We start from the raw sequence: 24964 nt of genomic DNA, 5'->3' as shown, positions 1-24964 counted from the left end.
AGGGTGTCAGACGAATTGGCCGCTGTAAGCATAATAGACGATATAATCTGGTCACCTTGGTTCCCCCTCAACCAACTTATAACAGGCATTAACGTTGACATGAACAGCTAGTAGCCTATCAGTGATTCAACATTTATCGATATCCTAGATGTGCCTTCTCATTTAAGGTGATGACTTTGTAGGTTGACCAAACATCGCGGAACAATATACTTCCTATTTAGGTTTAGTTTAGTACATGCTCTTGTAACACTCTCATTATCCTGGCCATTTCATCTCACTTCACATATTCATCCTCCGTTTCACTCTTTATCTAAGCAACGACTAATCATCAACGACTCAAACAATTAAACTCATACCCTGAACCTTTTATACACGTAATAAGATAGAACCTTTCCAACTGCGACAAGATGGCGGAGAACAAGGCATACAAGTATCGCCAGGAAATCAGCCAGATGATGTATGTTTCTGGCGAAACAGCAGAGCCACCTGTCGAAACTACAAGTATCATTGAAGATATCGTCCGTCAACAAGTCATAGAATTAGTACGTTTCTCAAGCTTCCGTCTGATTCTTATCCCATTGCCCTCTGTTTCGTCTCATTCATCTCACTAACCCCTTCTCAGCTCCGAAACTGCACCGAGCTCGCCTCGCGTCGCGGCTCAAAATCAATCAGCATCAACGATCTCATCTTCCAGATCCGCCACGACCAAGCAAAAGTCTCCCGTCTCCGCACGTTCCTCTCCTGGAAAGACGTCCGCAAGAACGTCAAGGACTCGGACGACAAGGGCGCAGATGCCGATCTCGCAGCTGGCGATGACCCCGTCGCCGCAGGTGATAACACCACTGATGAAGCTGCAAAGAAGAACAAAAAGGCAAAGGTCGGTTTGCCTTGGGAACCTTCGTCTTATTACAACGTCGAAGTGCCGGAGAGAGAAGATGAGGAGGATGAGGAAGAGGAGGAGATGAATTATATTACGCTGCAGAGATTGCGAAAGGCTGATGAGCGCACGAAAGCTATGACGAAGGAGGAGTATGTTACATGGTCTGAATATCGACAGGCGTCATTCACATACCGAAAGGGCAAGAGATTCCGAGAGTGGGCGGGCTTCGGCATCGTCACCGATAGCAAGCCCTCAGATGATATCGTTGATATCCTCGGTTTCTTGACATTTGAAATGGTCCAGACCCTGACGGAGATGGCACTCAAGGTCAAGGAGCAAGAGGATCTGGCGAGAGCCCAGAATGGAAGAGACAATGTCGGCACTGCGAAGAAGCGAAAACACGAGGGCGCATTGTTTGACTTTCCTAGTGAAGGCAAGATGCCGATCGAGCCTCGTCACGTTCAGGAAGGCTCTCGAAGGCTGCAGCAGCGGCCCAAGAAGTCAAGGGCTATGCTCAACGGGACTCGAATTTCACAACATACGCCTCTCAACATTTTCTAACGTTCGGTTCTTGTATGCAGCACGATTGTATTTGGGTTATTTCGGAGTTGACTCTGGAAACTGGTAGTGTTTTGAACAGCCAGAGCAAAGGCGCATGGCAAGTGTTTATTCATATTTGGTTATTGTTTTAATTAGAAGTTCCCAGTCCATTCGACTTTCTGCTTCCACATCCCTCTATCTTAGCGAATGCTTGTGCTGGGTAACGTTGACCGATAGCATCTATCTGTCGCGCTCATAACAATGGTCTGTCGCCTAATCAACGCGTCTTCTTTTCTCTTTTCTCTTTTCTCACATTGTGTGGTGCTCGGTTGGCTCTATAATTACTGTTGAATAACGTCTTGGGGGCACTGCTAGACTTGTTGCTAAACCACTCTGAACTTCCGACAATCTGCGCTGAGTAGGTTCGACTGGCGGCTTCTCTCTGCTCATAGCAACAGTGTGTCTCCGCATCTTTGACGGCTTCTGGCTGCGCTCCTCGCCCATAGTCGTATCGATTGGCCACTTCTAGCTGCCCTCCTTGCTCATAGAAATAGCCCGTCTCCGCATGATTGCGTTGTTTTCGCACAGTCTGGTCCCGACTCTCTGCAGACTCACGGGAATATCCTCCTCACTATCGCTCTCCACATTCCCCTTCTCTTCCTTCTTATGGGACCGCCGCTTTGTAAGGCTGCCTTGACGTATTGTTTGTGTACGCTGAAGGCCAGTAGCTCTACTTTCTGTCGGAGCGAGCACTGAGGAGACTGTTGGGACTTCTCCAAGAGAACCATCAGAGCTACCGCTGTCTGCTGTGCGCTGGCGGGGCAGAGGAATGCGATTCAGACGAGCCCGCTGTTTATACGTGCTATAGGGCGCGGCTCTTTCAAGTAGACCACTCCGGAAAGCATTCACACCCACGATGATTTTGGTCAATTCCACAAGCTCTTCGAGATATTCAATGATCTCTCCTTGACCAAAGGTACTGGCGTTCCACGAGAGAGCTCGCTTTTGGACGATCAGCCTTGCTACTTCTTCGCCTAGATCGCCAATCTCGTTGGAAGTATTTGGCAATCCACCCGCTGGCGTTTGTGTGCCACTTCGTTCTTCAAGAACTTTCCGAACGCGACTAATGAGTTGAAAATGTGCGACCCGAGATGAGGGCATGAATTGTGGCAGAGGTTGCCGAGTGACAAGTGCTTCGTAGACCGAGTAAAGGTTTAATTCAATACTGGCGGCCACATTGCGCCGATAGATACGCACTTGAGCGTGCAAGTCCTCTAATATTGAAGAACCATACTCCTTGCGAAGTGAAAAATTGTTGTCCATCTTCTCAACTATCTGGCGTAGCACGATGATGATCTCCCTGTAAATAGGTTTGAGAGGCCGGAAATCCGCCTTAAGACGTGGTTCACTAGAACACATTGGGAGGAATGTTTCTGCTAAAGTGAGTTCTTCCTGAGCTTTGGATTTTGCATAGTTGAAGCGTTTGGCAATGTCAGGATCCCTAAAGTTGGGCTTGGCTACACTGTCCAGCCCAACAGCCATAGCAGCCTGCATCTTTTGCACTTGCTTTATTGACATTCCAAGCGCTTCAATCAACCGATCCCTGGCTCTGACCGGAAATACAAGCATCTCAACGGCCATGGCAACAACGCCACCTATAATAAACGCAGTAAATCGTTTGTAGAAGATCTCAACAGCTGTCCCTTTGCCATTCGCAGCAGCTAGTCACGTTAGTACACCAGGTCATGGTAAGAATGAAGTTGCCACTTACAGAGTGCAACTACGACCATGGAAACTGTGCTGATCATGGCCGCCTTCACATATTTCTTTTTATTTAACTGGACGTAGAAAGACGGGACGATGCCTACAATGAGGACAAAGATCATGCAGACTCGGTTACCGCGCCCAATTGCGTAGGATGCCAAACCTACAACGCAGCCAAAAAGGACTCCGCAAAGCCGTTGTGCAAAGACATACACGGATGTTCCTATAGCAACTTCAAAAACTAGAAATAGTTGCATGGGGGCCCAGATACCGCGAACAGACGTGTACCAAGGGTTCCAAGAATCAATCAAAGCTGGCCAGCTCAGAAGAAGGATGGCGGATGCGAGTTTGAGGGCGTAAGACAAGTGAGGAGATTCGAGCGCCCACTCGATAGTGTCGGCAGCCTTTCCTCTGATCCTGAGAATTCGACTGTTTCCTTCAGCCCTTGATTTCTCCTTTTTGCTATTATCCGCAGTGCCAGCTTTATGTTTTCCTCGAGGACCAGGTTCTACAAAGCGAATTGCTTTCTCCTCATCTCTGGTCTTAGGCTCCACATGCTTTATATCCTTCTCGGCCGCTGGCGTTCGGCTCTTGGGTTTACTCTGACGAATCTGTTCACGAGCCAGTTCTGGCAGGACAAATCCGTCAGTCTCACCGCCCGTTTTCCAGTATTGCTGCATGTCAATTGCTCTCGGAAACCAAACAGTGGTCCTATTATTCCGCGCTTGCCTTTGTTCAACAACTTTTCGAACATGGCGTAACATCCCTAGAACATGGTTTGCAGACTCGGTCAAGGCTAGAACGAATGAAGAGACTAGGAATGTTTCCAGACGAGGCATGAAGTCGACCCTTCGGTTCTCGTCTGTTCTCGACCGGCGAAGCTCTGCCGAACAACTGACATCAAAATTGCTGATAGCCTCCACAAATAGGTCGATATCTTGATCCAAACCGTGTAGAGAGATTCCCTTAGGAGTGGGATTTTCAGACGACAACGATTGCACATCGTAACAGTAGGCGACACAGTCGATGACTTTCTCTGTGGCTTTCTGGATTGATTCCTGCAACTCGAGCGCAGGTTCACGGATACGGTAAACCATAGCCTCAAGCAAAGCAGCGTTACTGAGATTGATCTCCCTGGCAGGCTTCGCATTCTCCAGTCTCTGTTGATAATCTTCGAAAGTGTCCATACGCCTAATTCCACTTGGCTCACTATCGGAGGTATCAGTTGTTATAGTAGTGTCGTCGTCCGAGCCGTCGTCATTTTCCAGGACGATGGACTTGTTCTCACAGACCCCTATGATATTGATGATGTTCTGGACGAGTTTGCTCATTTGAGAGGTGGTAAGGGGCTTCAAAGCCCTCGGAGGAAGCACTGAAATACTCATTTCGTAGTTAGATTCTCTTTGGGCAGTTTTGCACGATGTAAGCTGAGTGAGGAGCCCTTTTCTGGCTGCCGACAAGTTTGCAATTGTTGTGATCCCGACAGGAGCAGTGGGAGTACGATGGCGATGTTGAGAAGCCCGGAAAGGTGCTAGAAGCCTAGTTGTCCATCTGGCCAACGAGCCTTTCTTGTGCTTGGGTTTATCGGACGTGCTCTTAGCTGCGGCAGTCATGATATGATCGGCATGACTTGGTTCTCCGTCTGTTCTTGGTTCTTCGTCTGTGCTTGGTTCTCCATCTTGGTCACCACCGGATGTGAGAAACCATTTTACAGCTTCATTGAGAGCTTCATTTGTCTCTTGAAGAGCACTGACGGCAGCGCCACCAAGGAAATTGCTCGATGGCTCAGGGAATATAGCCAGGTTCGTTATGACCGACATGCCGACACCAATCAAGGTTGGATACACAATATTCGTAAGAACCGGCAGTGATACCCGTTCTCGGCTCCCAAGTAGTACAACTAGGCAGTCGATGAGGAGGAAAGCAAGAACCAAGAAAAGACGAGGTTTCGCAGATCTGAAGTAGCCGTGAAAGATCGCAGCCAGAGCAAGGAATATTCCACGGATAGCGTACGCGGCTTGCCGGTTCTCATCGACAATGAGACTGGATAAGTAGAGACCCAAGATGGACCAGCCGAGACCCAGTGCTGTACCAGCTAACACATATATGAGAGCCTCTATCATCGGGCCCATTCTCTGACCCGGGTGGGCAAACACGGTGGCCATTGGGGCGAGAAACGTTACAGGACCGAGGACTGCAACAGCTTGAGGAGTCATGACGGCGATGACAGCAGCGGTACTGGCAATTGAACACTTCAAGACACGTCTCTTACTCTTGCAGGCGGCCCAATAGTCAAGCACCTGCTTTTTGAAGCGTGACATTGTGGTCTTCATGATGAACCACCGAGCAGTAAATATGCAGAAGCTGATTATTGCTTATTATGGTGATTGGTTTCGTATTGCCCAAAGACGATTAGCATCCTTTCCGACGTCGATGCTGGATATCAACCAAGTAAGAGCTGCGAAGTGTAAATTATCAGAACAGAATCACTTGAATCCCAATGATGTCCTATCATGCAGTTCATATCTGACAGTAGGGACCGTTTTCCTGAATATCGTATCGCGTCTTGGGTACCAAGGCTTGGCTTGTCGTGGATCCTGGTGATTCGTTATAGCGGGGATTCTTCGTCATTATACACTGGGAATCTCAAGTCAGAGCGTAAGAAATGGTATTGATAAGATTGAATGATTTATTATCATTTCTGATGATGGTGTTGAAGTTGGGTATGAAAACATAAACCGAAACACAGTGACGAAAACTTGGAATTGCCGATGTATGTGACGCTAAGGCAGGTGCACACGCGATGTGCCGGGACCTCCTTCCGTTATTCATGATCCCAACTCATCTAACTTCCATTGCATACCTACAAGGCTTCGTTAGGATGAAAGAATGTAAGGTACCTGATTAATAGCAGACATCGCGCTCCCCAGAAAAAGTCCTAAGAAGTTGACTCGGTGACTTATAACCAACTACTGTTGGCTAGTCTGGTCATATTTCTACAGGGGATTCAACAAAGGCTCAAATGGAAGGAAGAATGTCACGAATGTCGCACGAGCAGGGGATCAACGTGCTAGAAACCCGGGGCTCTCCAGGGGTATTTTAGTGGCAGCCTTGCAACACCTCAGTGGCTGCAGCGCTATACCCCGCAGCCAATCAACGTCAACCCTTGTGTTCCGCGACAGCCTCCTAACAACGACAGCTTATCCATGCCACCTTCACTATCGCGATCCTCCTTTCCTTTCTCAAACGACACTCGTTTTGAACTTTAGTCTGGCCAATTCAAGATGCTTTCTTTTATCCTCATTCAGAACCGACAGTAAGTTTTTCTCTCTTATACAATGCGCCATTACTAACGACTTCTCAGGGGCAAGACTCGTCTGGCCAAATGGTACGCCCCTTTTAGCGACGAGCAAAAGATCAAGCTCAAGGGCGAAGTCCACCGTCTCGTTGCGCCTCGCGATCAAAAATACCAATCCAACTTTGTCGAGTTCCGCAACAATAAGATCGTCTACCGCCGCTACGCCGGTCTCTTCTTCTGCGCCTGTGTCGACACAAACGATAACGAGCTCGCCTTCCTCGAGGCTATTCACTTCTTCGTCGAGGTCCTCGATGCCTTTTTCGGAAACGTCTGTGAGCTCGATCTTGTCTTCAACTTCTACAAGGTCTATGCGATCCTCGACGAGGTGTTTTTGGCGGGCGAGATCGAGGAGACGAGTAAGCAAGTTGTGCTCACGCGGTTGGAGCATCTCGATAAACTGGAATAAGGCGGACGCATGTTGGATTAAGACATAAGGAACGTTAAAGCTGTTACGGAGTGCTTCTTATTTGAGAGCCATGCTATGTCTTTTGCATATCACAAGAAGGCGGACTGGAGTTGGGGCGTTTTGTGGAGGCATCCACAGTATCAAGAATATACCATTGTTGTTTGTGCTTGTCATTATGATTTCCTATTCCGTATGGTTGTTTGAAAGCAAAGCGCTGATGATTTATCGCTGACTTTAAACATACAAAAATTATCATCCGGGACGCTCGAGTTAAATCATTCCAGACATGACAAATGCTTATCCCAACATTCGAATGCGGCCCGCAAGTCGTTTTCTAACACAACTCTTCTGAACGAACCGACGTGATATCAATCCTCTTTTGAAAAGTCGGCACCGGCGACTAGGGTGAGGGATTGGGGTTGATGTCTGCGATTCAGAAAGAGTTGGAGTTATAAGGTCGATAACTTCCTTTGGGTGTTTTGCTGATGACTTTGCCACCGAGTCGTCCTGTGTCTCTACCGGGTCTTCTTGCGTCTTTAACGAGTCGCCCTGTGTGTCTGGCTGTTCTCTCTCGGGATCTTCGCCATTGTTGTGTTTCTTCAGATGACGAAGACCCTTCGACATCAGACCTTTTAACGTCTGCCATATCAGTCTCAATCGCATCGTTCTTAATATATGACCCCTTGACCCCCGGTTCTTGGTCTGATCCAGCGGCTCGAAAATCTCGATGCTTTCGAACGCTATATGTTTCATTGGCCATTTCTGCAATGCTGTTAGATGTCAGATATTCTCCATGGTTCGGTAGACCCAGAAAATTATTACCTAAACTGTCAGGGCATCCAAATGAAAAGACTTCTGGGCCCTTCTTCGCAGCATTGTGCCACTTGAAGTATTCCGACTCGATCTCCCGTCGCAGCTTGTTTATTTTCATCTTCATTCGTGTTTCGCGCTCCGAGTCCCCATGTGCCAGTTTTAGAGCTGCCTTGCTCTCTTGCTTCCACATTTCGATACCCTCATCTATACTTAACCCCCGAACTTTCATGAACGGGGCAAATGATCCCACGACTTGGTGCCCTTCTGGGTCGGAAAACGGCTGTAAGAAAAGCCATCTCATATAGATGGAGGCGATATTCTTGACGAAAAGGTGAGCAGAGGCAAGGATCAATTGGTCTTCGAGAAGGTACTGAGGAATCTCGGCGAGCTTATTGAAAGCGTCTGCGCCCGAAACATTGAAATGTTCTTCAAGATTCTGAAGAATGGTGTTATTAGGATCCATCTTATTGAGCAGTGGTATGGAGAAGTGGTACGGAGAAAAGGGTTTGGCAACTGGCTTAAAGGAAGAGAACACTATGTTCTTTATATACCACAAGGAAACCGAAGGTTTGTTGAAAAACCTGTCTACAAGCTTTTGTCATGGTCATGGGTTACAATGCCTCAAAGCCTATATCCTTATACCTACCTATGTAGAATTTTGATCGTTCTCTGAAGAGATGTCGGAGTAAGGTTCAAACAGAAATAACAATTTAAGTAGCGGCAATACGAGAGAAATTGAATTGATGAGAAGCCACAAGTCTGAGTCACCTATGTCGATAAAGAACAGTGATGAGAAGTGATATGAACGTTGAGCGAGGTTTCAACTCTGAGTTCGTAAACTTTCCCAGGTGCTGGAGTATTATTGGAGACACTGCGTAGCCAAATCTCAGAAGAAGAATGATGTTAAATCGATGTGAGTCAGGCCGTTGACTTATAAATGGTTTCCAAGGTCAAGCGCACGAGATATCAAGCACACTCATATAAAACTGTCGTTCAGAGTCAAGCCCTTGATCAATATCTAATTCCACTGGCTTCTACAACATAAGAATTGATAAACACCTTTAAACTCCGCAAGATCCATATAACAGCTCAACCAAAAGATCATCGCTTCTTCAAAGCCGCAAACCGTCTCTCCAAGTCTCCAAGGTCAGGAACCGATCCATCAGGCTCACCCTTCCGCGCCGCAGCTTCCATCTTCTTACTAGGCTTCAACTCCACAGATCCTAGCGTAACCTTGGGATGTATGTTATCGGTTGTCATCCTTGGCGGTGTCACCGTCAGTGGACTCGTGGGACCCCCGCCTGCTAGTTTCTTAACGGGCGTGTTCATGGCTGGGTCTGCGGTGAGTGGTGCGGCCTTTTGCTTTTGTCCGCCGGATGGCTCTTCGTCGTCCTCGTCTTCGTCGAGTAATTCTGGGGGTGGCGAGACAGCCTCCCGCTTGGGCCAGTCGACGCCGTAAGCCCGGGCGATTTCCTCAAGGTATCCAACGACAAGCTCCTCCCGGGGAGGCGTAACGCTGAGCTTCTTGACAACCTTCTCATTGACCTTTCCATCCGAATTCTCCGTTGCCGCAAGAACATACTCCTTTCCATACTTCTCTGCCAAAAGCGTCCTCACAGTGCCAAGCTCTTTAATCTCCGTCTTAGGCGCAGCGTAAATCAAACTCTGAACCGCCTCTTCCAGTCCGGGATCAACGGTGTGTCCCTCCAATAGCCCAGAACGCGCAAGTAGCAGTTCGCAGTAAAGTTCGAGAATCTCGTGAAGCTCGGAGGTGATGTCGGATCGGATGATGTTCTCGACACGAATGCGGGCTGAATCTTCCTTTCCGGCTTCGAGGAGCTGAGCCATGGCTCTACGCGCCGTCTTTCCAAGCTGCTCATCGCGCTGCTGCACCATGCGCAGACGCGCAATGGTCAGTTTGAGCTGGACCTTGAGCTTTGTCTATTGAGTTGAAGGCGCATATTAGTGACTGTATCAGCTGTGCGACAGGCGCATCGTGGCGGGGAAGCGAAGAGGGGCATCTTACTATGAGGTTGGCGCTGGGAGGCATGATGAATGAATAAAGAGTGGTCGAGATCTATGGAAATGAGATGAGCATAAGGCCCTTAATGGGAGAAGAGAATGAGGAGATACAAGTTAAGTAAAGAAATGGAGGGGTAAAACGGGATAAGGCAGAGCTGTAATTGTAACTGCCTTGCGACGGTTACGCAGGGTAGTCAACGCCCAGACGCTATGAGCTCATTCTCACTGGGGAAGCCGTGTCTGGGCCCCACTATAGCTTCATCCGGATCAGGCCGAACCCTGAAGCTGGCTATAAAGGTATTAGAAAAGTTGGCCGTTGAAAGTACAAGAGATGCAATGTTTTGGGTATTCTATGCAATTTTAGAGTAGTATTTAAACCACTTTGTCTTGACACCCGCAGTCATGGTATAAATACCTGGTGTATTACTGTTCAACCTTGACGTACACCACCATTATCCATAATGTACAGCTCTCTTCGAAATCAATATGTAACCTGTCCCTTCCAAGAGCTGTCTCACAGCTCCAGATGACCCTCTTAACGGAATCCTTCATCGCCATATAACGCCGTATCCTAATTCTATCAATCCCAATGTTCTCTTGTTTGGTACACTCCCTCTTTCTATTGGGATACGCAGCTCATCCTAACTGCTTTACTCCATCTCGGCATCCTCAGCGACTGGAGCCACACCGTCAGTTGCCTCGCCCGTGAACACTTCACTGCCTTCGTATGTGACTCGGCGCCATCCGCAGGCTTCCTTGTCATCCTTGATCCATTCCATTGTGGGGAAGTAATGGTCGTTTTTCTTCATAGTAATCACCCATGGGACGTTGTCAAATGTTACAGCCTTGAGGCGGAAGTCTGTTCCTAGTTAGCTTGACCATCTCACATGAGTTGGCACATGTTGACTTACAGGTGTTGTCTGGAATCTTCCGCGTGGTAGCAATGAAAGAGTTGAGGTCAGGGGTAGGAGTGCCGTTGACATGAGTAATAAAGTTCGTGGGCGCGACTCCATACTGGTAGGCAGGCGATCCCCTAATGCGACTGGACACATACACCTCACTGTGTAGCTTGCTGATCTGCTGTCGAACAGCTTGATGGGGCCTGTGCAGAATAGCACCACAGAAGGAAACTGCATGGTCTGTCTCCATGTCGTCTGCGGGCACGGTAGGAATCTGAAGATGCATCTCTTCACATTCGCGGACGATAACAGCATCAAGCAATTCATGGGAGTACATCAAGTCGAAGTCTGAAATAGTAGTGCAAATCTTACCATTCAGAGTAAGAATGATATCTCCTTCAAGCAGAGATACTGGGTGGTTGACACGCTCGAACGTTCGCTTGCTGACCATAAAGAGCTGATGATGGGACCTGTTGGCCTGGGTGACCTTCTTGATCCATTCGTCTGAAACTCCCATGACTGACGCCTGGGACATCTGCACGGATCTGAACTCAACTGACAAGATGCGAAGCTTGGGGTTGACACCCTTCTGAACCGCGTCAACCACAGGAAGCAGAGTCTTGGTGCCAAGGCCGAGGTAGTATTCTTCATCTCGAGAGCTATGAGGGTTACGCTCTCCAAGATAGCTTAGCCACAGAGCTTGCACAGTTCCGTCGGGAGCAACAAGAACACCGCTGTTGCAAGTCGAACCGAGGTTGCTATCAATCGTAATTGCATCGACATTGACGGCGCGGTAGCGAGGTGCGCCTGAGTTGGCAGGGATCGCCACTGCAGTAATCTCAGTGACACTTGTAGAGCCATGTACAACGCGTCCTATCCTATTGTAGCCCAAAAAGTAGGTCTTGGCACCTTGAGTGAGTACCTCGTTACTGAGTCTGGCGCTCTTTACTGGCGCATCCACCAATGATGGGTCGTACTGGATGATGGCGTAGTTCTGAAGAGGGTGTAGGAAAACCACTTTGCCCTCGACAATGATGGAGTCGGCGATAGTGACGGTAATGTCGCAGAGATCATAAGGGACAATAGCTCTCGAGATCAAAACGAGACCCTTCTCGGCATCAACCACCAGGCCCATACCCCAGCGGCGATTCTTAGGGAAACCGTCAAGCTTCAGTGGCATGATACAATTGATATGAACAAAGCTGTGGATCAAGTCTGCGATGCCTTGGTGGGGCATGTGGTCCAGCTCGATGAACGAGGCAGATCGTCGCTTCGGAGGAACAGGAGGTAGAGGATCTCCAAGGTCAGTAAAGTCCCAGACGCCAGATTCGTCGTTTCGAACTGCAAGCTTCATCTTGGAGGCCCAATGGCGATCAATGTAGGCAACAGTGGTATTGAGAGTATGCAGGTCACGAAGGTGCTTGTAAGTGACGACAACCCTGGCACGATCTGGAATGGCCTTCATCACTTCGACGAATGTGTCAAGGTCTGGCACCTTTTTGTGATCAACTGTTTGGACAATCCAACCATTATCCGTGTTATCAAATCGGAAAGATCCAGCCGACTCGCATACATAGACACCCTGGACAGCGACGGCATAGAGTCGTGCTTGTTGGTAGGACAAATCGTGGAAGCTGGCACCCGCCACCGAAACGAAACGGTCAGGGGTAATCTTGTGAAGATCTCCAACTTCGATCTCTACTTCAACATCCTCTCCACCGCGCTGGAGATGCAGCTTAATGGTGTTGCCAACATTAGAATCCATAATGTCGTCAAGTCTGATAAACTGAGTGATAAGCTCGCCATTGACCTTGATCAGGACATCTCCCTCCTCAATCTTCTTGTCTGAAGGACCTTGGGGAAGGACGATCTCAGCTACCAGCATATTGGTTTCCTCCGGGAACTGCTTGCGCATGGCTGCCTCCCACTCAGGGCTCAAACCCAGCCTACGGCACTCGTCGAATGGCTTGAGAAGGAATTGGCACTGGATGTCACCACGTGTAACAGGCTTGCCACTCTGAATGCATTGCAGAGCACGCAGCGGTCGATCCAGTGGAAGGAAATAATCCGTTGAAGCTCCATCCGAACGACCACCAGCTTGAAGTGCAACAGCGCATCCATCCTTGTTCACAACGGGACTTCCGGAACTTCCTCCACTGGCGGCGGCGTTGGCCTGGTAGTAACACGTGTTGAAGTCGCTGTAGCCTTCGCCGTATTCGGGTGCGTTTCTATCGAGACGGGAGATGATACCTGACAGAATACTGAGCTTTTCGCCAGCATCGTTACCAACGACTCGAATTTCAGTACCGACTGGAAAAATGTTAGCATTAGAGGACTGCGGCTTTCGGTATCTCGAGGGGGCGCATACCCTTTGCAAGGTCGGGTCGCAATTCCAAGCCATCGATGTGCATGTACTTGATCGCTTTGGGATCGTAACGAAGAATTCCGAAATCGTGTACGGGATCGCGGTAGACGGGGTAGCAGTCGACTTCCTCGTGGTTGTCGAAGACACAGTGGCCCCAGAAGGGACCAGCGCCGACAACATGACGGTTGGTTAGGATGTATCTACACAGTCGTTAGAGTTGAATTTCAGGAAGATAAATAGGGAAGCTCACCCTCGCTCAGAATCAACAACGTATCCGGTAGCTTCACTAGTCAAAGCAGAATCGGTATCGAAAGAGCAAGTCTGGCAGAACCGGATCGCGACAACGTTGCGCACGACCTTCTGGATCGTGTCTTGCCACTCGCCTAGGCTCCCTGGTGTCCCAATGTACATATCATGAGGGTGAAGGTCGCCACTGATCTCGGACTGGTCGTCGAACTCGACAATGTCGGGAGTATTGTCATTGGGAGAGTGCTTCCCGTTGATGGCTCGTTTGGCGGGGGGAGCCAGATCGGGCGACCCAGGGGCCTTTCTCTTGACCCTTGGTGAAGAAGCGGCGCCGTTCATTATTGTATAGGTATCGGGGTCGCGATGGGTGTAAGAAGCTGGTCGTGAAAAGAATCACGGGTCAGGTTATTTTGTTTGGTTGTATCCCGTAAAGGGGATCGAAGAATTAACGTCAGAGACAAGGATCGCGAGCAGTGACGAGACTGAAACAGCAGCACGGGCAGTGACAGCGCGCCCAGGATAGAAGGGACAATGCTGTAGATTAAGTAAAGTGTAGTATAATAGAAGAGGGCAAGAATTTGTGAATGTTGTTTAAAGAGGACCCATGTGATGACGAAGCCAGAGCGAGATCTGGGGAAAAATTTATGAGGCACCCTTCAGACCTTGACCTTGAGAGAAAGCGAACCTGGAAAGTGAGTGGATCAGCTGGAACGGTAGTTTCAATGGGCCAGAGCCAAGTCTACAGGGGAAATGGTACCCTCCAAGGCCGCTAAAGCAGACGCCGTCATTCCCGCGACGCCCTGACCCGCCACTATGCATAAGCAAGTGGTAGCAGAAAGGATGATGTCTGAGGGCTGGTATGACAGAATAGGTCAGTCTGACTACGGGTTTAAACTGGTAGAAAGTGACTACTTTATTCTATAGCCTTCACTCTCAATAGTCAACCTTTCTGTCAATCTCCAACAAGTTATGCAACATCCATCCTCTCCCCGCCTTGTCCGTCCCGACAAGACATAAGATGGTGTGGCACAACTCTACGATTACAACGACAGATGACCAGTCAACTGGGGCTCTGAGATGGTGGGCGATTGAGACTTTTGTGCCTATTTTGATCCCAGCAATGGTTTGCATGGAGTCCTATTCTAGAGCCTCGCTGCATGTCTCATATGTCTCTTATAAAATGCAACACATCCAGGCTTATAAGCAACAGCTGACCTCTTTCCGGCGTCAAAGGGTCGTATTTCTATGAGGACTGTTATCTCTTCTTGATGCGATGAATGCTGTGCTTCTCATGTAACCATGCCTGCATCATCTCAAGACTCGCTCCTCGATCCACGAGTCCTTGCTATGGATACTACTCCATGCATACTATGTTATGCACAGAAAGCTGCCGTCCGAGACACGGAAATAAACGTGGATGGTTCCCAACCCACAGGATCAGGATCCCGTGTCAATCTCACTATATCGTTGTTGCACTGCTTTCCGATCCAGGTGACCGCCAACGTGTCTCGTGCGATACTACATGCATACAAGATGCATCCAATATCATACAACCCCTCCAGGCCCCTCCCTTCTTCTCGAAGCCAGCGACTCGATCACTCCATCTATCGCTGCTGCTTGCTGCTTCTCTGCAGATAGGCAAGTCGGCCAGTGGACGAGATGTCCTCGTCGCTTCCTTACAAACGAGCTGTACAGAACCCACGCGAACAGAACAGCTGTGACGCTTAGCGCTGTTGGGTTGTGGAACTGACTGGGTGACGAGAATATGATGGTCGATGTGTACGCACACATCTCGAACACATTTTGCCAACTGGCTTCCACAGCAGAAAAGGCTCCTCGATTCTCCGCCTCGACTTCCTGCATCATGTACGGTTAACAAGTTTCTCATCCACACAAACGTTGACATACCTCTTGGATGATGACCTGTGCCGAGAGATCGACGCCCCAGAGCCCGATACGACTGAGTATTGAACCACCCACAAGTGCCAGAGTCGAAACGGGCATGTTATCAGCGTACCGCCAGAAGATTGATACACCGACTGTTAAGCACCCCAGTTGCCAACTCAGAAACCAAAGCCCCGCGCGAACTGGACCAATCTTCTTCATTACCCAAGGTCCAATCCAAGTCGCTAAAACCTCGAAAGCTACCGAGACGGTTCTCATTACAGCAATTTGGGACGAGGTGTATCCGCTTGACAGCAGATAAGTAACCATGACTCCGCCAAATGACAACACTGTGCAGTAGAGCAGTGCTACTGCAAAGGAGGGAAAGAAAACAGGATGGGTAAAGTAAAGACGAAGGTCTTGAGACGTCTTCTGCAGGCCACGCTTCACTGATATCCATAGGTTTTGACGATTTTCATCACTGAGGGGTGTGGCATGCGGTGTACTCTTAGGGTACTGCAACTCCGGCACTTGATAATACACCTATAGATATCAGTACGACGTCCTCGAGTATGGTACAGGCATCAACTTACCCTAGCAATGGTGAAGTACTCGACCACAACTGATGCGCAGTTCATTGCCAGATTCACCAGAATGGCTGTCTCTGTAGAGATGCCGTCAATCATTCCTATGAAAAAGGGCCCAAGGAGCTTACAGACGAGATCGATACGTCTCATCTGCGAGTTCATTGCTAAGAAGAGGTTAGCATGACCCTTAACTCGATTTCGGATGATATACTTCGAAGTGCAGTGGTGTCAGAGCGGGCTACAACGATGACCTGTTGACTGTGAGCTATGCTTGATCGCTTCTTTTTTATAATGACTTACCCAGTCTCTTTCTACCGAGACGAGGTTCATGATAGCTGCCAGCTTCTCAACGCAAGCCATGAGTATCGAGGCCGCCAGCAAACCAATTCTTAATTCATGAGACAAAGTATGAACTTTTATGAGAACGATGAATATGACGCATGATACAGCAACAACCAGGCGTTGTGATACTATCAATGTCAATCAAAATATCCTAAAGAGCGTGGGGAGCATACCAATTGAAAATCTCACCGTCTTGAGACGATCATTGCGATCGATATAATTTCCAACCCAAGACGATAGCGTAATAGCAGCGGCGGCTCGAACCATTGAATAAATTGCTAGAGGCATCAATGTTCCTGGAAAGATTGAGGCGAGATACAAAACGCTTCCGAATTCAAAGACTCGTGAGTTCCATGTTGAGAGTGTATGAGATACATAGAGTCTTCGGGCGCTTTGGCTAATGGTCCATTCGGAGCCATGAGACCTTGAGCTGTTGCTATCATCTCCATTGATACTTTCATCCTGATCTAAGGGTTGATATGGTATTGTTATGACATTTGTTGGTGATGATGGCGGTGATTCGGTAAGGAAGGGTGCTGTTTCTTCGTCTCCGACACCGGCAGGCATTATGATGAAGCGGTATAAATAATGATAGATGACAAGACAATCACATTGAAAGATGAACAAAGAAAAGTCTTAGAAGTTTTAATTGAAAAGTTACAATGCTAGAATTACTCCTACGTGGATGACATGACTACAGTATCCAGGTACAGTAGATGCATGAAATGGTGGTTGTTGGGAGCACGTCAATGGCTAGCTAACGGCTGATTTTCTTCATCGGACTCCGCCATTCCGACACCATTTCTCTTTGGTGTAAACCCCACAATTGACGTTTATGATTGTCGGATCACTCCCGATTGACTTCCCAGAAAGGCAATACTAATAACGGTCTGAGATGATAGTATGGAACATTGATTGTCACATCTGAGAGCAAAAACGCTTGAGTACGATATAACACGTAGATAGATACACTCCTTTGATGATGTAAATTAAAATCCCAAGTTCCCTGCTACCCAGACGTCGATGTGAACCTTAGAATGAACCCTTATTAACTCACTTGTTAATATGAATCTGTACCTGGAGGAAGGATTCACTTACCCTACCACCTAGGTAGATAACAGATGAATTATCTTCTCCGGCCTAGGATATCAAAATAAAGTAGCCTAAGTGTTGGTCTAAGCTAGCATAAGGTGAGTAAATTATTTCGTCTCTTATGTTCACAGCGGCCAATTCTAATACCCTGACACCTACACAAGAGAAATATCATGATCATGAGAAGTAAGAGGACTAGTGTGAATTCAGCTATGTATAGCTCACTATTGATAAGCCTCCTTACTTTGTCCCTGCTGCCAGACTACCAAAAAACTCATTTCCATGTGCAATTAGCACAGTTGTCCCATAATGAAGAGCAAAGGGGGCTCAGGCCCCCCTTCCTGGCATCAGCCGCTGCTTCTCGGACTTTTCCTTCCAAAATAAAGATGAGAATAATCATGCCTCCGTGATTTACTCATCGTCCTCTAGCGATGATTAGATTTCACCATCGTTCTCGCTCTTGATGGTCTCATTCAGTTCCATCTTGATCGCCTTGGCAGCACTCTCAGGGCTCTCAGTGTCAGGCTCAAGCTCTTTTTTTGTAGTTAGTAAACAGGCTTTCAAAATCAACACTAAGGCATTAGGACTTACTGGGGACACGGCGCTTGCGAGGAGTGACAATTCCGTAGTCTTCGTCCTCCTCATCGGACCCGACATGCTTGGGGGTCTTGGGGGCCTTGACCTTGGGAGCGCGCTTGCGACCAGGAGTTTTCTTGGGAGGAGGGGGCGAATCAGCGTTCGTCTGCTTGATAGATTCGATGCGCTTGTTGAAGGCGGTCCACTGGTTCTGGAGGCTCTTCATAGTACGACCTTCCATCTGGATTTCGTTCCAGTTGATGCCCTTGCCATCGGACTTGAGCTGCGCGATGATACGGAGAAGAAGCTCGCACTAGATAGATATCGCGGTCAGTATCGGAAATGAGGATAGAGAACGGGTAGTATGAGTTTTTCTTACCTTGGCCTCGTCGGTCCAGGCGTTGGCCTTGGGGGTTGAGAGTTCAGACATGATGCTGACGATGATCAAACCTTTCGGGAAATGAAGAAATAGATAGACGTGTTGCTAAAGATGAAGGCTAAGATGAAGATAAGAATAGAGGGAAATGATGCTCTCGGGTGGATGCAGGCGCTTGATGATCTGTGGTGTGTTAGAAGAGAGTGTGTGAGGAAAGGAAAGGATGTGTAAGGAGAGGAAAGGAGAGGAAAGGAAAGGATATGTAAGGAGAGGAAAGGAAAGGAAAAACAGCTAGGCAGCAGACTTTGAGAGTTGGTGAATCCGATGGCCTGAACCCCTCCTTTGAAGAGGTACTATCGAGAGTGTGATCTGTTCGTCCCTGTATTCATACACCTTGGGTGAATACCCAGGGAGTCAGTCAGTGAATCACAAAGGCCCGCGAAAACAACAAACTCCTGAGTCCACTACCTAGGCAGCCTACAAAGTGAATGCACAGGACCCCTCTCCACTAGAGCACACATAGGTACGGGGATATCTCTCGTCTATTGTTTATAACTCGTGCCATCATATATACGTCTTGGAATTTCATCTCCAAAGACCATATCCTACCAAGCTGATGCCAGCGAGACCACAGTCTTGGTTAGCTAGAACGCCCATGATGCAAACCACCAACTTTCAACTATAATAAACAGAACCGGTATCAAACGCAATTGCTCGCTCCATGAACTACATGCTCGCGTCGCGCCTGTAACCGCCCAGATCCTGAACCACTCATCTTCGTAATCTTGTCGAATCCCGCAGAAATATCATAAATCGCCTTGTATAGCACTATGCGTGTCATTGCCAACGGTCAACAGCAAGTCCTTCTAATAACCCATGTTGATAGTTGAAGACTCCAGTTGGATCTCATCCCATGTACTTTCAACTCCGCGACCCAAAATTCTTCGATTACATCATCTTCATTCGAAACGCCATGAACTCTCTAAATCGCTGCTCGTGCTCGTCGCAAGCGGCGGCCCAGCGTCGGCGAACATCCATATCCTGTTCGAGCCAGTTGTAGTACTCCTGAATGTCGGCATCGCCCCTGGTTTCCAAAAACGAATACCCCTTTTCTGCGCGGGTGCGAGCAATATGAGATTTGCGCGTAGCAAAATGATCCACCACCTGAGCGTTAAACACATCCCACTGCTTCATGTAGTTTTCAAAGTCCTTGACATAAGTCTCCCAGGAGTGTGCACTTGGTTGTACCCCACTGACCAATACAGCAGTCGGTACTTGAGGCGCAACAGGGGCATCTGGGAAAACTAGCGGGTGGACTGTTGGTAGTTTGATCGGAATCTGTGGCGCTGCTTTGCTTTCAAAAGGCAGGTTATCCTTCAGATCGGAGAAAGATTTCAGGCCCGAACTCTGCTGAGTGAATGGAGCCACATTTCTAAGGTCGGCAAAATTGGCGAGGAACTCCTCACTGTCCTCTGATCCAACGTTGTTCGGGTTGATCGGCTTCCTGGAAATTTCTGCTTGGTGCCCAATACCATTGGTGTTGTCTGCGTTAGCTTCCCGCCATTCTGGTCTGGATGTTTCAACATAGATGTTTCTAGCAGTATGTGCCGCTCCGGGAGCCTGATTCACTTCGGCTGGCTGTTTGTGTGGGCTCATGGGTTGAGCAGGCTGAGGCGAAGGTGTCATCTGAGGTGGTTGAGGTGACGGGATCTTAGGAGGGCGAGGCGGTGGCATCGTGGTCGCCACAGGAGGAGTATCTATATCCATTGCCTGGGGACTTTCAGCTGTAGGTGGCTCATCTTGAACCTTTCTACCACGCCATTCGAGAACTTCATCTTCACTGCTGCTGTCATCCCCAACGTTGACATAGTCAGGCTTCTTAGAACCCCTAGGCTTTCTCGAATTCTTTCGAGACAGTCGAGTTGGTGATACAGATTTGGACGGCTGGGGCACAAAGGTCTGAGGTCCAAAGTCCCAACCTGTAGGGTTGAACCCCGATTCGGGTTTAGTAGAGTCGGGTCTCTCAGAGTCAGAAACGAAACTAGGAGTACTCTTGCCGCTCATTGCAGGACGCTTTCCTGGCGATCGGCGACCCTTTCGAACCTTCGTTGGACTTTCCTGTTCAGCTCCACCAGCATTGAACTCCCAGTCTGTCGCGTTCTCCTCTTCCACGAAGCTAGTATCTATATCATCAGTATTTCGTCTCGAAAATGGAGGTTGGTCTGGCGAAGTTCGTCGGAAGGTTTCGTCGTTGACAGGGAAACTGAAACTGTTCGAGTTGTTCTTGTTAGCGCCGTTTAACTTGCGAGGGGTGTTGATGCTGCGGATTTTGTGCTTTGCTTTCTTGGAAGGGCTTTCGCAGCTGGCGTTCTTAATGAGCTCTGCCAAGAGCGCCATCTGTTTTCGCTCAAAAGGGGTCAATTGATGTGACGAATCCTGTCTGCCACTGGGCGACGGGTGACGAGGCTTCATTGGAGTTTCATATGGACACTGATAAAACTCAGGTCCGTCATGCCCCCGGCACTGGCTGAAGCTTTTCGACATAGGGCGATGAAGTGTTTTGGAAGTTGTAGAAGTTGGAATGTCATACATTGAAGGGCCGCTAGGTGATTCGGCTGCTACGAACTTGTTAATAACTTGATTATTTCTCAAGAGTCTTGAGTACAACTTACACTTTTCGGTTCCAGGAACCTCAGTAGCTTGCTGATTGGGCCCTAGTGGCACGCTCTTGAAGCCACTGCGAGTCTTCTTCATTTGAGCTTTGGGACGGTCTGCGGGATCACGAGGTATCGAAGGCTCTTCCGGATCTTCCTCATTCTTGCCGCCCTTTGGTGCACTGGCGCTACGTTGTCGGTTGAATGCTTCCTTCTCAGGTGAATCCTGATCTTGGCGATTGGCGTCTCGAGTACTCTTGGCTCGATTTATTGGAATGCTGTCAAAAGGGTTGGTCTTTTCACCTCCATTGGAGCTATACGGGCTGCTTTGTCGAGGATCTGCCCAGCTGTCTCGATCTCTGAACTGGCTCAAGGGGTCTGGCATTGTTGTCGGCTGGGGCCTTGGAGGGGGGGCAGGCGGTTTCGGATCTTCTTGAGCGTATGACTGTGAGTATCGTTCCGAAGCTGGTCGCGAGCTATAGTTGCTATTCGATACAGGGGGCTCATCGCCCATAGCTGTACGAGGATGGAACCCTGTCTTTCTTGCACCGAAAGAAGCCTCAGCACGCTGTCTCGCGGATTCTGTCCGTGGCGGGGGAGGTGGTGGAGGAGGGCGTGGTTGTTCATTTGTCTTGGCCGATGTACCCTTTCGCATATTCTCGAATGCTCGCGCAGCATTCTTCTTGGACTCGGCATCCGATGCGGTATACTGCTTTGCTGTAGGAGGGACTCCGGATGAGAAGCGTGTTTGCCATCTCTGTGCGCCTGACGGCGTCGTTCGAGCGTTGTTGGTGTTGTTGGTGTTGCCGTTGTTGCGTCGTGGCGGAGGCGGATATTGTGCGCTCACATTCGACCACGGGTTACCCTTAACACCCGAAGCGCCCGGGAAACGACCGCGACCTCGTGAGGCATCATGCTTGGCCTTTTGTTCGGGGTCGGAAAGGATTTCATGCGCCGTTTGGATGATCTGGAATTTGGTATTGACTTCTTGCTCTCGTCCAGGGTTGCGATCCGGATGGTATTTGAGAGCTGCGTTCCGCGTTAGCGTTTTTCGAGGGAAAGGAACCCTATTTTCATATACCAAGCTTTCGATATTGCTTCCTGATCTCCGTCACATCGGCCGTTGGAGGCAGCTCTAAGTCTGCATAGTAGTCACGGGGTGTACCCATCGCAATCGAAGGGCCCCAGCAGACTGGCAATCAAAAGCGATGACAGCTTGTTTGTACTTGTAATCTCAATAGTTGTGGCCTGACGACTAAGCAGGCGATTATCAACAGCTAAGCAGTCCTGCAGGAGTCATGAAGGTTGTCGTCGGGAGGGTAGGTACGATGTTGTTCGAGCGACCGTTCGACAGTTTTGTAAAGCGTGGTACGCAAATGAGAGTTTAAAGATTCGGATTGACGTATGTAGTCGTCACACTACGCTTGTGAGGTCGCGAGTTAGTACTGGCAATCATACACAAATTGTTACAAGAAGCGAACACATCAAGTTAGTGTTGAAGGGTCGAGACCAGAAGTCCTCACAAGCGTACAGCAAAGGAACCTCCCGAAGTACCCATGCAATATCGCAAGGATAGACTCGGAGCCGAGGGGTAATCCCAGTTATCTGTGTCTCTGGCTATGCGCAGCAAAAGACCCAGATTGATTGGCGGCACTGATTGGCATGAAGCTGATTCAAGGAAGACGCAGACTCACCAGAATGACGTCAAATTCTAGGCGTGAGGCTGCTGATCGAGGATCGGATCAAGATGCGCAGAGACAAGATGAAGGTAGGCCTGAAGAGGGGACGAAAAGATTATTAGCTGACGGTTTCACAAACCGATATGTAACGAAAAGCAAAAAATATGTAGAAACGGCTGAAGTAAGAACAAACGAAGCTTGCGCGCTGGCAGTGATCTGACGAAGGGTGCTGTACCTTTTTAGACTTAGGGGCCGTCACTGCAGGTGGATGAGTGAAGTTAAAGGTGGGCGATACCTGAGAAGTACCTTGACCCCAGTTGCTAAGCACCACGAGGCCGCGTTGAATAACTGTGGCTCAGCTCTAGATTTCGCCTTTTGCTTGATCTTGATCTTTGGACCCTGAATATTGCAGTGCAGTAAATGAGTCGTAACGCCACTTGTGAAGCGAACCTTTCGGAGAATAACCTTGTCTGAGGAAATCAATATGAATTTGAAACCGACTGACACAATAAAGCGCTGTCAGAATACCAGCAGCAACGCTTTCGGTTCCAATGTGCAGGGTCTCGTTGTCTGTGGAAGAAAACAAACATGTGGCGGGGTCTCTTTTGTACCAGCAACCAAGATCCCCCGGATAGACCCCACCTTGGGACTGGGTATAATTGTCAGGGCCCTGTCAGGCTCTATTGTTGCCAACTCCAACAATGAGCGCTAGAAAAATGAAAGATTGGCAATTACAATGGGCAAATTCTGATAGCTGTTTGACTTCTAATTCAGTACAGGAAACGGGTTTATCATAACATAGTGTATGGTAATTACCTATGTATGCCTACAAACGAAAGGAACTCTTCGTTCCTCTCATATCAGCTGGAGGCCTTTCGGAACTGTTCTCTAAGGTAGGTAGCCTAAGTGCTAGTCTACCTAGGCTGGCATAAGGTGGCCAAGTGATTTCATCTCTTATGCTCTCGACGGCCAATTCTTCTGACAGCTGGCTAACACTGGTCCACAGGTGCGATGTGATATCAGCACCGCCACACAAGCCACGCAAGCACTGCCACATATCACCTCCTGTACCTTGACATCATCATTTCCAGACTTTAAACAGCAAGTCATGACAAAGATATCACGAGGGTGAGCAGGTTCAGACTTGGGTTGTCTAGAATTCATATGTACAACCACCTTTCACAGGTAAATCGAGTCGATACGATGGTTCCGTAAGCCATACGTATGTGCATGCGATCAGCAAGACTCTTGTACGCCATGGTTAGCTTACACGCGAGCTTGGATGTATCGATGTAGATCTCGAGACTTATTTCTTGCAACCGGTTAGAGTTATCATGACAACCATCACGTTATCGTATTAGGAAGGAGATGGCCGTTTAAAGACCGCAAACCAAATATCAAAAGCACGAATGCGTGATACACTTGTCTACACTATGATACACTATCCTTATTGACTTCCCTGGGCCTGAGCCGCCTTCTCGGCCGCAAGCTTGGCCTCCATCTTTCGTCGCGCAGCGAGAATCATCTCATCTCTCCTACGCTGCAGAGAAGCTTGACGCTCGTCTTTATTCGAGCTCCAGCCCTTTCCTTTAGCATCCTGGTCTTCCTGCGAAGCGATGTCGAGCTTGCTCTTGAGGTTGTATCGGGTAATAAGATCCGGCTGCGCGGGTTTCTCGGGTCGAGGTGCTGTAGCTGCGCTGCTGCTCGTTGCGACCTGGCCTGGAGGAGGTGGCGGCTGGAAGGTAACGGGGGGCTAAAGAAACGGATATACGATCAGTAACGGGTTCTTTCCGAATATCTTCGAGACAGAGAGAGTTTCTGCATACCGTGTCCAGACGTCCCGAAAGTATGCGCTCAGTGGTGGTCTGAATATTTCCCCCGTTGCGTTGTAAATCCCAGAGAATGCTCCGTCTATCCGCCTGCGGAAACATCTGCTGTATTCTATCAACAGCGATCTCTCGCGATCGTAGAAATGCCTCGGGAGATCGTGCGGGTCGGGGTGGCGAAGGTCCTGCGAAGAACATATATCTTATCACCAGGCCAGAAACGACCAGGATGGCCAGTAGATATGGCAGCGAGATCTGGTCGTCCGACATGGTTGTATTGTATGGTATCGTACACGCGAGTAGAATAAACGATTCGCTGCGGAGACTGGAAGACCAACAATATAGGTGAGGGGCGCGTCACCCAGGGATATAGCCAAGGCGAGGATAGTAGGTAAGTATTATGTACAGTTGTAGGTTGAAGAGCTAGAGAGCTTGGGTCGTGGGTCGAGTGCACGTAATAAGCGTTATTCTTACGCCAACGTGCCTGCGTACCCACAAAGACGGGGAGAGACAGGTGGGAGATTCCAGCTCCGCCGATTGCGACGTGGAAATTACATGGGGAATCCTCGGCTAATCGCATCAACGACAACCTCATACATCAGGGAAATCTGATGAAGATTGCCAACGTACAAGCTCATATTTCTTTGCAGGTGAA

At 48.8% G+C, this 24964-nt stretch overlaps 10 protein-coding genes across 10 annotated transcripts; 2 read left to right on the top strand and 8 right to left on the bottom strand.

Annotated features, from left to right (window-relative positions):
• Nucleotides 1–285: 285 nt before the first annotated feature.
• On the top strand, nucleotides 286–1693 carry B0J16DRAFT_115857 (transcription initiation factor IID, 18kD subunit-domain-containing protein). Its single transcript, XM_046121533.1, has 2 exons — nucleotides 286–542; nucleotides 623–1693. The coding sequence occupies exons 1-2, from the start codon at nucleotides 408–410 to the stop codon at nucleotides 1439–1441; spliced, it is 954 nt and encodes a 317-aa protein (XP_045985386.1). The 5' UTR covers nucleotides 286–407; the 3' UTR covers nucleotides 1442–1693.
• On the bottom strand, nucleotides 1694–5673 carry B0J16DRAFT_115849 (uncharacterized protein). Its single transcript, XM_046121532.1, has 2 exons — nucleotides 3192–5673; nucleotides 1694–3141 (listed from the first exon to the last, which is right to left on the bottom strand). The coding sequence occupies exons 1-2, from the start codon at nucleotides 5515–5517 to the stop codon at nucleotides 1946–1948; spliced, it is 3522 nt and encodes a 1173-aa protein (XP_045985385.1). The 5' UTR covers nucleotides 5518–5673; the 3' UTR covers nucleotides 1694–1945.
• Nucleotides 5674–6468: 795 nt separating this feature from the next.
• Nucleotides 6469–6948, top strand: B0J16DRAFT_355130 (AP-2 complex subunit sigma; the record flags this gene model as incomplete). The annotated part of the gene is made up of 2 exons (XM_046129403.1): nucleotides 6469–6500; nucleotides 6549–6948. 2 exons carry the CDS (start codon nucleotides 6469–6471, stop codon nucleotides 6946–6948), a joined length of 432 nt encoding a protein of 143 aa, XP_045985384.1.
• Nucleotides 6949–7381: 433 nt separating this feature from the next.
• On the bottom strand, nucleotides 7382–8224 carry B0J16DRAFT_383334 (uncharacterized protein; the record flags this gene model as incomplete). The annotated part of the gene is made up of 1 exon (XM_046131321.1): nucleotides 7382–8224. One exon carries the CDS (start codon nucleotides 8222–8224, stop codon nucleotides 7382–7384), a length of 843 nt encoding a protein of 280 aa, XP_045985383.1.
• A 439-nt stretch (nucleotides 8225–8663) lies between these two features.
• On the bottom strand, nucleotides 8664–10027 carry B0J16DRAFT_285547 (regulator of Vps4 activity in the MVB pathway-domain-containing protein). The gene is made up of 2 exons (XM_046124054.1): nucleotides 9788–10027; nucleotides 8664–9702 (listed from the first exon to the last, which is right to left on the bottom strand). Exons 1-2 carry the CDS (start codon nucleotides 9809–9811, stop codon nucleotides 8863–8865), a joined length of 864 nt encoding a protein of 287 aa, XP_045985382.1. The 5' UTR covers nucleotides 9812–10027; the 3' UTR covers nucleotides 8664–8862.
• Nucleotides 10028–10292: 265 nt separating this feature from the next.
• B0J16DRAFT_115783 (trypsin-like cysteine/serine peptidase domain-containing protein) lies at nucleotides 10293–13754 on the bottom strand. The gene is made up of 4 exons (XM_046121530.1): nucleotides 13298–13754; nucleotides 13051–13247; nucleotides 10695–12992; nucleotides 10293–10642 (listed from the first exon to the last, which is right to left on the bottom strand). The coding sequence occupies exons 1-4, from the start codon at nucleotides 13630–13632 to the stop codon at nucleotides 10434–10436; spliced, it is 3039 nt and encodes a 1012-aa protein (XP_045985381.1). The 5' UTR covers nucleotides 13633–13754; the 3' UTR covers nucleotides 10293–10433.
• Nucleotides 13755–14690: 936 nt separating this feature from the next.
• B0J16DRAFT_115787 (uncharacterized protein) lies at nucleotides 14691–16837 on the bottom strand. Its single transcript, XM_046121531.1, has 6 exons — nucleotides 16280–16837; nucleotides 16065–16234; nucleotides 15976–16015; nucleotides 15771–15928; nucleotides 15202–15720; nucleotides 14691–15150 (listed from the first exon to the last, which is right to left on the bottom strand). The coding sequence occupies exons 1-6, from the start codon at nucleotides 16671–16673 to the stop codon at nucleotides 14839–14841; spliced, it is 1593 nt and encodes a 530-aa protein (XP_045985380.1). The 5' UTR covers nucleotides 16674–16837; the 3' UTR covers nucleotides 14691–14838.
• Nucleotides 16838–17620: 783 nt separating this feature from the next.
• B0J16DRAFT_115710 (uncharacterized protein) lies at nucleotides 17621–18651 on the bottom strand. Its single transcript, XM_046121528.1, has 3 exons — nucleotides 18154–18651; nucleotides 17790–18087; nucleotides 17621–17731 (listed from the first exon to the last, which is right to left on the bottom strand). Exons 1-3 carry the CDS (start codon nucleotides 18202–18204, stop codon nucleotides 17634–17636), a joined length of 447 nt encoding a protein of 148 aa, XP_045985379.1. The 5' UTR covers nucleotides 18205–18651; the 3' UTR covers nucleotides 17621–17633.
• B0J16DRAFT_115717 (uncharacterized protein) lies at nucleotides 18652–22102 on the bottom strand. Its single transcript, XM_046121529.1, has 3 exons — nucleotides 21886–22102; nucleotides 20823–21833; nucleotides 18652–20768 (listed from the first exon to the last, which is right to left on the bottom strand). The coding sequence occupies exons 1-3, from the start codon at nucleotides 21971–21973 to the stop codon at nucleotides 19099–19101; spliced, it is 2769 nt and encodes a 922-aa protein (XP_045985378.1). The 5' UTR covers nucleotides 21974–22102; the 3' UTR covers nucleotides 18652–19098.
• A 1784-nt stretch (nucleotides 22103–23886) lies between these two features.
• B0J16DRAFT_339692 (uncharacterized protein) lies at nucleotides 23887–24815 on the bottom strand. The gene is made up of 2 exons (XM_046127575.1): nucleotides 24310–24815; nucleotides 23887–24236 (listed from the first exon to the last, which is right to left on the bottom strand). The coding sequence occupies exons 1-2, from the start codon at nucleotides 24577–24579 to the stop codon at nucleotides 23931–23933; spliced, it is 576 nt and encodes a 191-aa protein (XP_045985377.1). The 5' UTR covers nucleotides 24580–24815; the 3' UTR covers nucleotides 23887–23930.
• Between the last annotated feature and the right edge of the window lie 149 nt (nucleotides 24816–24964).

Source organism: Fusarium flagelliforme (assembly GCF_020744385.1).
Source record: "Fusarium flagelliforme strain FIESC 12 MPI-CAGE-AA-0113 chromosome Unknown B0J16scaffold_3, whole genome shotgun sequence".
In the NCBI taxonomy this organism is placed as follows: Eukaryota; Fungi; Ascomycota; class Sordariomycetes; order Hypocreales; family Nectriaceae; genus Fusarium; species Fusarium flagelliforme.
This window is presented reverse-complemented; position numbering and strand designations above follow the sequence as displayed.

What these genes read in the sequence shown, in the direction of transcription:
- B0J16DRAFT_115787 (XM_046121531.1), bottom strand. Translation starts at nt 16,673, where the DNA reads ATGCCTGCCGGTGTCGGAGACGAAGAAACAGCACCCTTCCTTACCGAA. An exon ending in GACGGTGAGATTTTCAATTG is followed by an intron (nt 16,235 to 16,279) that starts GTATGCTCCCCA and finishes TGACATTGATAG; the next exon opens with TATCACAACGCCTGGTTGTT. An exon ending in TCTCGGTAGAAAGAGACTGG is followed by an intron (nt 16,016 to 16,064) that starts GTAAGTCATTAT and finishes CACAGTCAACAG; the next exon opens with GTCATCGTTGTAGCCCGCTC.
- B0J16DRAFT_115783 (XM_046121530.1), bottom strand. Translation starts at nt 13,632, where the DNA reads ATGAACGGCGCCGCTTCTTCACCAAGGGTCAAGAGAAAGGCCCCTGGG. An exon ending in GTTGTTGATTCTGAGCGAGG is followed by an intron (nt 13,248 to 13,297) that starts GTGAGCTTCCCT and finishes ACGACTGTGTAG; the next exon opens with ATACATCCTAACCAACCGTC. An exon ending in GAAGATTCCAGACAACACCT is followed by an intron (nt 10,643 to 10,694) that starts GTAAGTCAACAT and finishes AACTAGGAACAG; the next exon opens with ACTTCCGCCTCAAGGCTGTA.
- B0J16DRAFT_285547 (XM_046124054.1), bottom strand. Translation starts at nt 9,811, where the DNA reads ATGCCTCCCAGCGCCAACCTCATA. An exon ending in CTCCCAGCGCCAACCTCATA is followed by an intron (nt 9,703 to 9,787) that starts GTAAGATGCCCC and finishes TCAACTCAATAG; the next exon opens with ACAAAGCTCAAGGTCCAGCT.
- B0J16DRAFT_115849 (XM_046121532.1), bottom strand. Translation starts at nt 5,517, where the DNA reads ATGAAGACCACAATGTCACGCTTCAAAAAGCAGGTGCTTGACTATTGG. An exon ending in CATGGTCGTAGTTGCACTCT is followed by an intron (nt 3,142 to 3,191) that starts GTAAGTGGCAAC and finishes TAACGTGACTAG; the next exon opens with CTGCTGCGAATGGCAAAGGG.
- B0J16DRAFT_115717 (XM_046121529.1), bottom strand. Translation starts at nt 21,973, where the DNA reads ATGGGTACACCCCGTGACTACTATGCAGACTTAGAGCTGCCTCCAACG. An exon ending in GAAGCAATATCGAAAGCTTG is followed by an intron (nt 21,834 to 21,885) that starts GTATATGAAAAT and finishes CGCGGAACGCAG; the next exon opens with CTCTCAAATACCATCCGGAT. An exon ending in GGTTCCTGGAACCGAAAAGT is followed by an intron (nt 20,769 to 20,822) that starts GTAAGTTGTACT and finishes ACAAGTTCGTAG; the next exon opens with CAGCCGAATCACCTAGCGGC.
- B0J16DRAFT_115710 (XM_046121528.1), bottom strand. Translation starts at nt 18,204, where the DNA reads ATGTCTGAACTCTCAACCCCCAAGGCCAACGCCTGGACCGACGAGGCC. An exon ending in CCTGGACCGACGAGGCCAAG is followed by an intron (nt 18,088 to 18,153) that starts GTAAGAAAAACT and finishes ATATCTATCTAG; the next exon opens with TGCGAGCTTCTTCTCCGTAT. An exon ending in TCGCAAGCGCCGTGTCCCCA is followed by an intron (nt 17,732 to 17,789) that starts GTAAGTCCTAAT and finishes CTACAAAAAAAG; the next exon opens with AGCTTGAGCCTGACACTGAG.
- B0J16DRAFT_339692 (XM_046127575.1), bottom strand. Translation starts at nt 24,579, where the DNA reads ATGTCGGACGACCAGATCTCGCTGCCATATCTACTGGCCATCCTGGTC. An exon ending in TTTCGGGACGTCTGGACACG is followed by an intron (nt 24,237 to 24,309) that starts GTATGCAGAAAC and finishes CCGTTTCTTTAG; the next exon opens with CCCCCCGTTACCTTCCAGCC.
- B0J16DRAFT_115857 (XM_046121533.1), top strand. Translation starts at nt 408, where the DNA reads ATGGCGGAGAACAAGGCATACAAGTATCGCCAGGAAATCAGCCAGATG. An exon ending in GTCAACAAGTCATAGAATTA is followed by an intron (nt 543 to 622) that starts GTACGTTTCTCA and finishes ACCCCTTCTCAG; the next exon opens with CTCCGAAACTGCACCGAGCT.